At 48.2% G+C, this 12511-nt stretch overlaps 1 protein-coding gene across 1 annotated transcript in view; it reads left to right on the top strand.

Moving 5' to 3' along the window:
* The window catches only part of jph3 (junctophilin 3), a 35692-nt gene that overhangs the window by 10147 nt on the left and 13034 nt on the right, over positions 1 to 12511 (top strand). Inside the window, exon 2 of the mRNA XM_035396704.1 lies at positions 4114 to 4951. Within this exon, the coding sequence (XP_035252595.1) occupies positions 4114 to 4951 (838 nt within the window). The remainder of the gene's footprint in view (positions 1 to 4113; positions 4952 to 12511) is intronic.

Genomic DNA, 12511 nt, shown 5'->3' with positions numbered 1-12511 from the left:
AATGTAATTGCTGGGAGCCAATCAACCCTGAACAGCCAGGGTGACGGACTGCGGTGCTCTGTGCTGTAGGTTTTTGTTTATGTAGGTGCGGCTCTGATGAGGTTAACCTGAGGGTAGCGCTGGGAGGTTCACTCCAGCGCTTAATCGGCGCAATTATGTTAAGAACCAGCTCCTGCGCTCGTAGTACACACAGACAGAGAGGGATTACCTGATGGAGCTATTATGACAGTGGAGCTCCAGGAAGAGGATAATGTCTTTGCCATTTAAGCAGCTGAGGAAATGACATCATGTCTCACTTCCTTCCTGGAGCCTCCTGGAGTATCAGGAAAAGCAGACAGGACGCTGGTTAACACACACACACACACACATACACTCTCTCACTCTCTCTCACACACACACACATTCAAACTAACACACATACATACATTTGCACCCACATGCCCTCTGACACATATACACACACACGTATATATTTTACACCAACGTGCAGCACAGGTGAAACGCCACCTCTCCCTCTGGTGGACATGCAGTGATATCATTTCCCTCCTCCGTGTGGGAATATTCCCTCCTAATCCCTGCAGATTAGGATTGAGTTTTACCTCAGTGTGGGAATACCCTCCCCTAATCCCTGCAGATTAGGATTGAGTTTTACCTCAGTGTGGGAATATCCTCGCCTAATCCCTGCAGATTAGGATTGAGTTTTACCTCAGTGTGGGAATATCCTCGCCTAATCCCTGCAGATTAGGATTGAGTTTTACCTCAGTGTGGGAATATCCTCGCCTAATCCCTGCAGATTAGGATTGAGTTTTACCTCAGTGTGGGAATATCCTCGCCTAATCCCTGCAGATTAGGATTGAGTTTTACCTCAGTGTGGGAATATCCTCGCCTAATCCCTGCAGATTAGGAGTGAGTTTTACCTCAGTGTGGGAATATCCTCGCCTAATCCCTGCAGATTAGGAGTGAGTTTTACCTCACTTGGAGCCGGCTGCCGTGTGAAGCGTCGCTGCTGGATGAGTGACAGTCGGAGAATGGAGCCAGCGGTCCATGACACAGCAGGAGCTGTCAGCGTTTCGGGGTGAAGGCGGGGTTGGTGTTTTCCTTGTCGCCGGCGGCAACAGAATCGGGGACGAGAATGTGAGACAGGGTCCCCACCAGCATGAGCCACACACTGCCGTACGGAAGGATCTGTTTCACACACACAAATGCATAAACGTGCATGCAAATGCTAGCATACTGCCATATATTCTTATATACACACACTCATTCTCATACACACACACACACACACACATATACATACAGTGCGGATATAGTCACACAGACGCAGACACACATGAATACACACACAGTACAGACACACATGCGCGAGCAGGACAGGAAATGTTCGTCAGCACGTGTTGGCAGCAGCAGTGTGTGTGTGTGTGTGTGTGTTGGGGGGTGGGGGTAATTGCATAGGCCTGTTCTGCTTTTGCTTTATCGAGCATCTCAACCCCCCCAAGCATTACACTGACATACAGCTTGGAGAGATCAATGGATCCACATAGGGCAGGGTATGTGGGTGTGTGGGTGTGTGTGAGAAAGAGAGCATGAATTTTTACATCAGTGTGTATATGTGGCATGTGTGCACATGCTAATGCATGTGGCTGAATGCGAGTTGGCTTGTTTGTCCTTGCGCGTGAAATTTTGTGAAGTGTGAGTGTGAGTGTGCGTGGGTGAGCGTATGAGTGAGTGCGTATGGTAAGTGGTCTACGGGCCAGAAGGCCAGTGCTGGCAGAGATGTGTGGACAGTGTAAGCGAGGTGGGACAGGGCAGAGAATGAAAGAGGAGGACAAACAGGAGCAAACAGAAAAGACGGCTGTACAGAGAAGGACAGACTGTGAGTTCGGCCTGCACATCAGCACCCTGGAGAGGTCCTGCTTGTGTGTGTGAGAGAGAGAATGAGAGAGAGAGAGAGAGAGAGAGAGAGGCAGAGAGAATGAGAGAGAGAGAGAGAGGCAGAGAGAGAGTGAGAGAGAGAGAGAGGACAGAGTCCTTTTGTTAATGCAGAAGCAAGGCTGTTCTTTTTGATGAAAATCTCAAGCATCAATCTCTTTGAAAGGGACACTTAAGCCCAAGAGTGAGCTTCCTTTTACATCACTGTTACATAACACACCCCCACAGTGGCCTTGTTAATGTGCTGTGTGGCAATCTCGGATGACCCCCTATAAGTAACACGATTATTTTACAAATAATTACACGTGTAAAATATTCCACATTGATTTTGAGATATTTCATGTATTACAGATATTATGTTCCAGGTCAAGGTCTAACTCATTGTGCAATATATTTAGGCAGCTGGGTTCTAAATGCTTTCTTTCTAATTAAGGTATATGTTGCTAAGGGTTCCAGGTTTGCAATGTTCTCCTCTGGGATTTGAGCCCACGTCCATATGGCGCGCGGGCCTGAACTGTTACGGTACCCACGGGGGAGCCATTTTGTTTCCGCGGCTCTGGTGAAATCCGTAATAGATCATTTGGGCGTCTCTCGTTTTTTTTTTGTCGTTTGTTTACTCTCGCCAAAAACACACGCGGTGTTAAAAATAAATAAATAAATAAATAAATAAAACGGCTGCGGATATTACAACAGGCAAAACTACGGGCCTACGGGTTGCCACGGGTTACGGCTGTCTTCTGGAAAATGAATTAAATAACGAAAATAATTTGTGTGGCGTGGAGCGAGCCGCCGTTACCCGCTGTTCCTGTTCTGTCACTGAGGAATTCGCACCTTCAGCTTCTTTGTTAGAGAGTCAGAGACACTAGACAGCTCCTCTCACACTACACAGAGATCTCCCCCCTCTCTCTCTCACTTGCGCTCTCCCTCTCTCTCTGTCTCTCTCTCTCTGTCTCAAAATACACATACATATCAAACCCTTAATATCACATTTCCCTTTAGGCTGAAATTTATATTTTAAGGAAAAGGAGCAAAAAAATATACTTCTGCCATTTTTTTCTAGCTTGTGTTTTTTTACATGCCAGGAAACTGATAACATAAATCCGTAGTTTCGACAACTGAAATAAAAACAAGACCTTGAGTTAAGTCTGAACTTGGTAAGACAGCTTTTAATCATTATCCACCTTGGCGTTGGAACATGTTACATGGACAGAAAAAATTGGACCTCTTAATACATTTTGTTAAGTTCAAAGGTGTCATTTTAGAATAATACCTGAAGAGTGTACCCATACCTGCTATAGCGGTATATTTGGGCTCATCGTCCTGCTGCAGGATGAAGCTCGTCCAGAGTTCTGAGGCATCATGGCAGGTTCTGAGCAGATAGAACGCTTCTGTACGCTTCAGAATCCATCCTGCTGCTGTGCTCAGCAGTCACATGATCACTGAAGACAACTGAGCCAGTTCCAGTGGCGGCCATATATGACCAAGCCATACCGCTACCTCCACCAGGTTTCACCGATGAGGGGCAGTGGTTTGAATCATCAGCAGTTCCTTTCTTTCTCCACTCTTTTTCTCTTTCCATAACTTTGGTATGGGTCAATACTCATCTTGTTTGTTCCAGAACATGTGTTTTTAACGTACAGTACCTTTTAGCAAACTCTAAACTAGCTGTTCTTTAGGATTACCAGTGGTTTGCATCTTGTGGTGAACCTTCTGAGGTTACGCTGGTGTACTCTTCTCTTTATAGTAGTCTTTGACACATCTATGCCTACATCCGGGAGAGTGTTCTTGATCTTATTGACAGTTGAAAAGGGGTTTTTCTTCACAGTTGGAAGCATTCTTTGGTTAACCACTAACGGTCTTCTGTGGTCTACCAGGTTGTTTGCTATTGCTGAGCTCACCAGTGCATTCTTGCTTTTTAATGCATCAAACTGTTGATTTTGACACACACCCAGTCAGTAAAGCATAGAAAAGTATTTGAATCCAAAACAAATACGTATTTGACCCAGGTCTATATATGCATATATGTGTAGGTAAGATGATGACATGTCTCTGGTTATGGTAATACACTTTGTTGTACGTCGCTCTGGATAAGAGCGTCTGCCAAATGCCTGTAATGTAATGTAATGTAATGTAATGTAATGTAATGACTCACCGCCCCTCTCTCTCTCTCTCGCCCTGCAGGGACGTACCAGGGCCAGTGGGTGGGCGGGATGCGGCACGGCTACGGGGTGCGGCAGAGCGTGCCGTACGGCATGGCGGCCGTCATCCGCTCGCCGCTGCGCACGTCCATAAACTCGCTGCGCTCCGAGCACAGCAACGGCACGGCGCTCCACCCGGACGGGCCGGGCGTGGCGGGCGGGGGCGGGGCCGGCGGCGGCGGCGGCGGCGGGGGGGGTGGCGGCGGGGGCGGGGCGGCGGGCAGCCCGGCCGTGTCGCGCGGCGGCTTCGTCCTGACGGCGCACGGCGAGTCGGAGCTGGCGCGCGGGAAGAAGAAGGGCCTCTTCCGCCGCTCCATCCTCAGCAGCCTCAAGCTGCGCAAGTCCGAGTCCAAGAGCTCGCTGGCCAGCCAGCGGAGCAAGCAGAGCTCCTTCCGCAGCGAGGCGGGCATGAGCACCGTCAGCTCCGCCGCGTCCGACGTCAACTCCACCGTCAGCCTGGGCGAGGGCGAGGCCGAGCTCTCCGTCGCCGAGGACGACCTGGACGCCACCACCACCGAGGCGTACGCCGGCGAGTGGAAGAACGACAAGCGCTCGGGCTGCGGCGTCAGCCGGCGCTCCGACGGCCTCCGCTACGAGGGCGAGTGGCTGGCCAACCGCCGCCACGGCTACGGCTGCACCACCTTCCCCGACGGCACCAAGGAGGAGGGCAAGTACAAGCAGAACGCGCTGGTGAGCGGCAAGCGCAAGAACCTCATCCCGCTGCGCGCCAGCAAGATCCGCGAGAAGGTGGACCGCGCCGTGGACGCCGCCGGGAAGGCCGCCGACATCGCCAAGCAGAAGGCCGAGATCGCCCTGTCCAGGTAAGCCCCGCCCCCCCCCCGCCGGTAAGCCCCGCCCCCCCCGCCGGCAAGCCCTGCCCACCCGCCGGCAAGCCCCCCCCGTCGGCAAGCCCCGCCCACCCGCCGGGGTGGGGGGGAGGAGGGGTCCGGCTTTCGCTTCAATTGAGTCGGTTCAGGAAGTGAATCAAAATTCCGTTCGTGAGCCGTCTTGCTCAGCGAAATAATGAACGGTGACTTCGCTAAAGAGTCACGCTAAAATGAACAGTTCTGCGAATTCGTTATTTCCACGTCGGAGGCGGCCTGGATCGCGGCCTGGATCGACTGAACTGAGATTGAACTGACGCCAATCTCGCTCAGCCCCGGGCACAAACCTGCGTCAGCACACGCGTCAGCACATGTGTGTGCATGTGTCTGCGTGTGTGTCTATGTGTGAGTGTGTGTGTATGTGTGTGTGAGTGTGCATCCGTGTGTGTGTGTGTGTATGCGTGTGTGTGTGTGTGAGTGGGTGTGCAGATTGCGTACGGGCATTAATACCTGCTGACATACATTTTGATAACAGCATGCATCCTGTAGCTGCTGAATTTCTTCAGTGATTTAAGGTTGTGGCTGTCAGTGGTGGGAGTGGCTGCTCATCTGGGTTGTCCTAGTAAGGTACCAATGTCGGGTTTCGGTCCTGGTGTGTTCCTGTACTGAGTACTGGGTCATGGTGGTAGCCCTGTGGAGTATTCTGGAGAGACAGAGAGAGAAAGAGAGAGAGAGAGAGAGGGAGAGGGAGAGAGAGGGAGAGAGAGATTTCCGCATTATGCCAACACAGTGTTGGCTGCAAGCCCAAGCAAAAGCCAGATACATTGCTGAGCAGAGCAGGAGACAGACACACTTGCATGCACACACATATACTCTCTCTCTCTCACACACACACACACACACACACGCACACACATATACTCTCTCTCTCACACACACACGCACACACACATATACTCTCTCTCTCACACACACACACACACACACGCACACACATTTACTCTCTCTCTCACACACATACACATTTACTCTCTCTCTCTCTCACACACACACACACACATATACTCTCTCTCTCACACACACAAACACACACACATTCTCTCTCACACACAAACACATGCACACATATATACTCTCTCTCTCACACACACACACATTTACTCTCTCTCTCACACACACACACACACGCACACACATTTACTCTCTCTCTCACACACACACACATTTACTCTCTCTCTCTCACACACACACACACACACACACATTCTCTCTCACACACACACATATACTCTCTCTCTCACACACACAAACACACACACATACTCTCTCTCACACACACACACACACATTTATTCTCTCACTCACACACACACACACACACACATTCTCTCTCTCACACACACACATACACACATATTCTCTCTGTCTCTCACACACACACACCAAAATACTTGAGAAAGTATGAAACTAACCTGTGAAACTTGAGCATGTGCATGTGTGTGTGTGTGTGTGTGTGAATGAGTAAGTGTGGGTGTATGTGTATAGTGCGCATGCTTGTGAATGAGCAAGTATGGATGTGTGTGTGTGCATGTGGGTGTGTGTGTGTGTGTGTGTTTATAGCCTGCATGCGTATGTATGCTTTATTCGTTCCCCAGATTAAAATCCATTAAAGTCACTACACTCCATGCAGCTGGTCCCACAAGGCTTACAGCAGGGGGGGCACACGGCCATGTCAGGGTCAGAAAGGGGTCAGAAGGGCAGGGGGGGGGTTCAGGGGGGACCCAGAGGGCCCCAGCCAGCAGCCATCTGAAATCAGCGGCTCCACAAAATGACAGGTTTATAAAGCAGGATGTGGCCATGAAGAGAGCCAGAAGGACCTGCTCTCGTTTCAACTTCCACAGCAGGGAGATGGGAATGACTCTATGTCTCTGAGAGAGAGAGAGAGAGAGAGAGAGAGAGAAATGAAAAGAGGAAAGGAGAGAGGAAGTGAGAGAGGGGGAACGGGTGGGAGGGGGAACAGACCTTAGAACCATAAGCCTGTTAAGCTGCTGGAGGTCATCGTTAAGAGGCCAGGAGCGTGCACACACACACACACACACACACATATACACACACACTTTACAGACACACACACTCACTCTCCCCACACTCTACATACACACTTGCACACACATTCTCTTTCCCGCACTATAAAGAAGCAAATACACACGTTGCACACACAATACGCACACTATGTGCATAATATTTGCACAACCCACACACTACCCACACCCTTTACACAAATGTGTGAGGTTGCATATACTGGCTAATGTCCCAGAATATTTCGTTAACTGGACAGTGCTGTTTTGCTTTTGCTCAGAGTGCGACATGTTATAGATAAAATCAATAAATCCTGAACGAACACAATACATACTGTACTAATCACAGCTGCACTGTGTGTGTGTGTGTATATATATATAAATGTGTGTTGTGTTAAATAGCTAAATAGCATTAAATGTTAAATGGCATTATGAAATCCATTGTGGTAAGCTGGGGTCAGAGGTCACTGTAGTGTCAGGGTGAGTGGTGTCCAAGTCTTTTACACAGAATTCAGTATCACAGTGTAAACCATACTGGCCTACACTGACTCACACTGACTCACAGTCATTAAGCATGACTGACACTGCCTCACACTGACTCCCAATGATACACACTGACTCACACTCATTAACTATGACTCATACTGCCTCACACTGACTCCCAATGATACACACTGACTCACAGTCATTGACCGTGACTCACACTGATTCACACTGACTCCCAATGATACACACTGACTCACAGTCATTAACTATGACTCATAATGCCTCACACTGACTCCCAATGATACACACTGACTCACACTCATTAACTATGACTTATACTGTCTCACACTGATTCACACTGACTCACACTGACTCACAGTCATTGACTGTGACTCACATTGACTCACAGTCATTGACCATGACTCACACTGATTCACAGACATTGACCGTGACTTACACTGACTCATACTGACTCAACCTGATACGTACTGACACACTGACTCACACTGAATCACACTGATTCACACAGACGCGCACTGAATCACGCCCATTCATGCGAACGCGCACTGGCTCGCACTGACTCACTGATTCACGCCGACCCGCTCAGACGCCCCGCTCCGTCTGTCAGCCGCGGAAGCAGCTGCCGAGGCGAGGAGAGCCTGGAGGGACCGGAGACAGAGAGAGAAAATCAATAACCCTCCACATGCTACTCTGCACCAGAGAGGGAGGGAGGGAGACAGGAAGAGAGGGTGAGAGAGGGGTGGGAGAGACACAGAAAGAGAGGTGGAGGAATGACTACGCACAGCGTCTGGTCCTCCATTAGCTGGAGTGAAGGAGGAGTAAGGAGTGTTTTGGGTGTTAATGTCAGGACCCCCGTGGTAATGTACCTGTAGACCTCTCACCTGAGGGACCAAGAGCAAATACAGGTACACCCCCCCACTTCACATATAACAACCTCAGAGAAACGAGGACAGGACAGCCAAATAAACCAAGAGCAAATACAGGTACACCCCCCCACTTCATATATAACAACCTCAGAGAAACGAGGACAGGACAGCCAAATATTTTTTTTATTATTATAATAAAATAAAGAGAAAACAGGTGTCAGAGATTCATGAGAAACTTTAGTGAAAACAAAGGAATAGAAACCAACAAACCTTCTTACATGCACATACGCATAGGCACTCTCAGACACACCAGAATAATAACAAACACACATACACATGCATGCATAAACACACACATGCGCACGCACACGTAAGGACACACAAACACACATACACACGCATGCATAAACGCGCATGCGCACACACACGTAAGGAAACACAAACGCACACACACACACGCACGTACGCACGCACTGCATTGATTGTCAGAGTGAATTATTTATCAGGCAGTGCGAGCTGGGCTCAGTCCTGGGAGGTGGTGGAGGTGGATGGGTCGGGGGGGGGGGGGGGGGACACTGCTGTGAGAGCCTCAGGAAAAAGAAACAAAGCGTCAATTAGAAAAATACAGGAGCTCTCTCACACACACACACACACACACACACAGACTCACACAGACTCAGAGATTCACACAGAGACTCACACACGCAGACGTACTCAAATAGAGACTCAGAGATTCACACAGAGACTCACACAGACTCACACACACAGAGACTCACACACACACACACAGACTCAGAGGTTCACACAGAGAATCACACACACACAGACTCAGAGGTTCACACAGAGAATCACACACACACAGACTCAGAGATTCACACACAGACTCACACACACACACACACACACAGACTCTGAGGTTCACACAGAGAATCACACACACACAGGCGTACTCAAATAGAGACTCAGACGCACTCAGAGACTCACCACATTATATATATAAACTTTGTGGCCCGAAACGGCATACGGTCTTAATGCCAGAGCAGCCAGCTCTGAGAGAGAGACAGAAAACGCATCACACACACACACTGATGCCTTCTGCCAGGACCTGACACTGAATTAACCCCACACTCACCAACAAACACTAGTGACTGGAGAGTCAGCTGTCACAAAACCAAAATTAGGCAGAGCTACCATATGCTGACAGTGACTCACACTCGGAACCAGTCTCTGTGCTGCTCTGTGGAGAAAAAAGCTCATTCAAGCTACTCAGAGAGACTGGCAGCGCTAACGGTCGCTAACAGGCTTCACGAACCCTTTTCTTTACTGCCGGTCACCTGCTCCTCAAACCCTCCACCACTGACGCATAATATCGTATTTATAACTGGGCCTGCTGGCTGGCTCGTCCTAATTAATCACTGGGGCCCGCTGTATGGACGCTGTCTCGTATTGAGTCCTGTGGCCAGCTCTGTTCAGCTCGCAACCCTGAGAAACAGGGACTCCACAGCAACATGGCTCCACAGGCTGTCACTAGGAATCTTCAGGCTTCTGCAGAAAAACCGAGAGTCTGAGCACACTGTTCCAGAGGCTTTGTCGAAGATTATGATAACTAGAACGTATCTCCCGGGCGTGTCTATATTTAGGACAGGATAATGGTAATAACGGTTTTTGATATTCCAGCGATCAGTCGGCCCCCCCGATTGGTCAGTACGTTCGTGTCGTTCGGGCATCTAAGTTTAGCGATCTGATTTATCTTCACTACGTCGGGCATCGGGACGAAATGTTTTTTTTTCCACTGCTCGGTTTCGCGTGAGTCACAAACTGCAGGGATTTCTCTCTCGTTTGCTCGTGGGACGCTGCTCGCCACCCAAAAGGCTGCTAGCGCCGCTAAAGTGGGTGAACATTCCAGCTGGCTGTTTAGCAAGCTAGCGGGTTTATTTCTCCCGTACAAATAAACAAGAGAAGCGGCCTAATTTTATCCATAATGATAAAAAAGGTGCCGGCAATCAGGGGAATGAGAAAGCTCTGGTCTGATTTGGTCATGTCGTACGAGAGGGCCAATCAGAGCAAAGATCGGTGCACTGCCTCATCGTCATCGCGTCAAATACGTTTCCTGACTGTCTTGAAACGAAGATCTTTAACAGGTCCCATATTACATTACCATTAGACCCTTTCATCACCCAAGTCTGCACAGTTACAACCAACCAGTGATGGGGGAGTGAGATTTCATGTGCTTAAGTGCAAGAGACAAGTGTAGCCTACCGGGCACGTGCAGAAGGTCTCTGTCTCTGTACTTAAAAGCCTTCAAGGAGCTCATGGCAGAACATCATCCGAGCCATCTGCAGGACTGCACCCTGTGGAATTTTTAAGAGTTCAATTTATTATGCCATACTTTTGTAAGTAGAAAAATAAATGCAGGCATGTCTTCATTTTAAAATATTGTTTAATATAGTAAAGTAACGAGTGGGTCTGTTACCCAAGTACAGATAAACAAAAAAAACAACAAGTGAAAGAGAATGTCAATACCTATACCCTGTCCCTCAAAAGAAATGAAGGGTCAAATGGTCATTGCCTTAAATGAATACACATCACAGGAAAGGGGGGGGGGGTAAAAAAACAAGGTGTGGGGGAATTGGACTGAAATATGGGGTAGAAGATATCACACAGTGGTACTGCAGATCAAATGGAGAGAATTTGACTGGGTTGGATGTAACACAGAGGTTCTGATTAAGAAGTGATTTTTACCGGACTAGGTGGTCGACAAGCAGGGTTATCTGCAATTGGCCCACTACAAGATGAGACGCCTCGGGGGACGGGGGGCGTGGGGGGGGGGGGGGGGTTAAACTGTAGCTCCCATGTTTTCCAACACACCCATTCTCTCTGGAGCCAGAACCCCCAATCGTCTATGACTACATCTCTCTCTCTAGCAGCTAATTTATCTGCAAGATTTGTCATTTCATCATTCCCAAGTACATGTGATTTTTGGTTTAATAAATGCATTACAAGGAGCGATATGAGGTTTGAGAAAAAGAAGACGTCTTTTTCTTGATTTAGCTCTGTATTCTGCAGTTTTAGATTTGTAATCAATTTATACACACATGGTTAAAGTGCACATTCTCAGCTTTTATTTAAGGGTATTTCTTTAATAGACTTTGGTTTTCCAAAGTAGAAATGACAGGACTTTTTATACATTTTACATAGTGCCACGATACCAGGTTTGTACAGCAGCTATCTTCTGCTTCTGCTTGTTTCAGGGGCTTGTTGCCTTAGGTTTTCTCTTCGGTATATGAAACGCAAGTTTATTTGGATTTAGACTGAGTGAATGACTTGGCCAGTAAATATTTCCCAGTTTTTCCACTTTGAAAAACTCCTTTGTGGCTTTAGCAGTATTGTATGTTTGGGATAATTGTCTTGCTGTAGGATAAAGTGCCACCCAGTGAGATTAGAGACGTTTGCTTGAACCTGACCCAGCTCACCAGTGCTCTCTTTCTTATTTTGGTAAGCCGAAGGTGTGGCCTATGTCTCTGACAGTTTTTTTATTATTTCTCTGCCTCATAATGGCGTCCTTGATCTTCATGAGCTCAACTCAGGCTGATTGACGGCAATAACAGATTCCAATGGCAATCAAAAGCTTAGAATGAAGACTAGATACTGAAAGATCTCTTATACCTGACTAATCAGAAACACCTGATTAACCATTTGTCCCAAACATTATGATGCCCTATAATGGGGTGGGGGGCTTATTAAAAGTGCTGTTATTTCTACTTGGTGAAACCTAAATGTATAAATAATCGCTTTTAATGAGAAAGCTGAGAACATGCACTTTGATCACATGTGAATTGTTAGATTACAAATCTAAAATTGCGGGGTACAGAGCCAGAAAAAAAGTGCTTTGTTCCAGAGAGTGACTGTGTGTGTGGGCTTGCATGCATGTGTCCATGCATGTGTATGTGTGCGTACGTGTGCGTGCATGTGCATGCATGCATGTGTGTGTGCGTACATGTGCATGTGTGCGTGTGTGCGTGTGTGCGTGCGTGTGTGTGTGTATGTGTGTGTGTGTGTGTGTATGTGTGTGTGTGTGTGTGTGTGTGTGTGTGTGTGTGTGTGTG

This window comes from Anguilla anguilla, chromosome 16 (genome assembly GCF_013347855.1).
Source record: "Anguilla anguilla isolate fAngAng1 chromosome 16, fAngAng1.pri, whole genome shotgun sequence".
NCBI lineage: Eukaryota > Metazoa > Chordata > Actinopteri > Anguilliformes > Anguillidae > Anguilla > Anguilla anguilla.
This window is presented reverse-complemented; position numbering and strand designations above follow the sequence as displayed.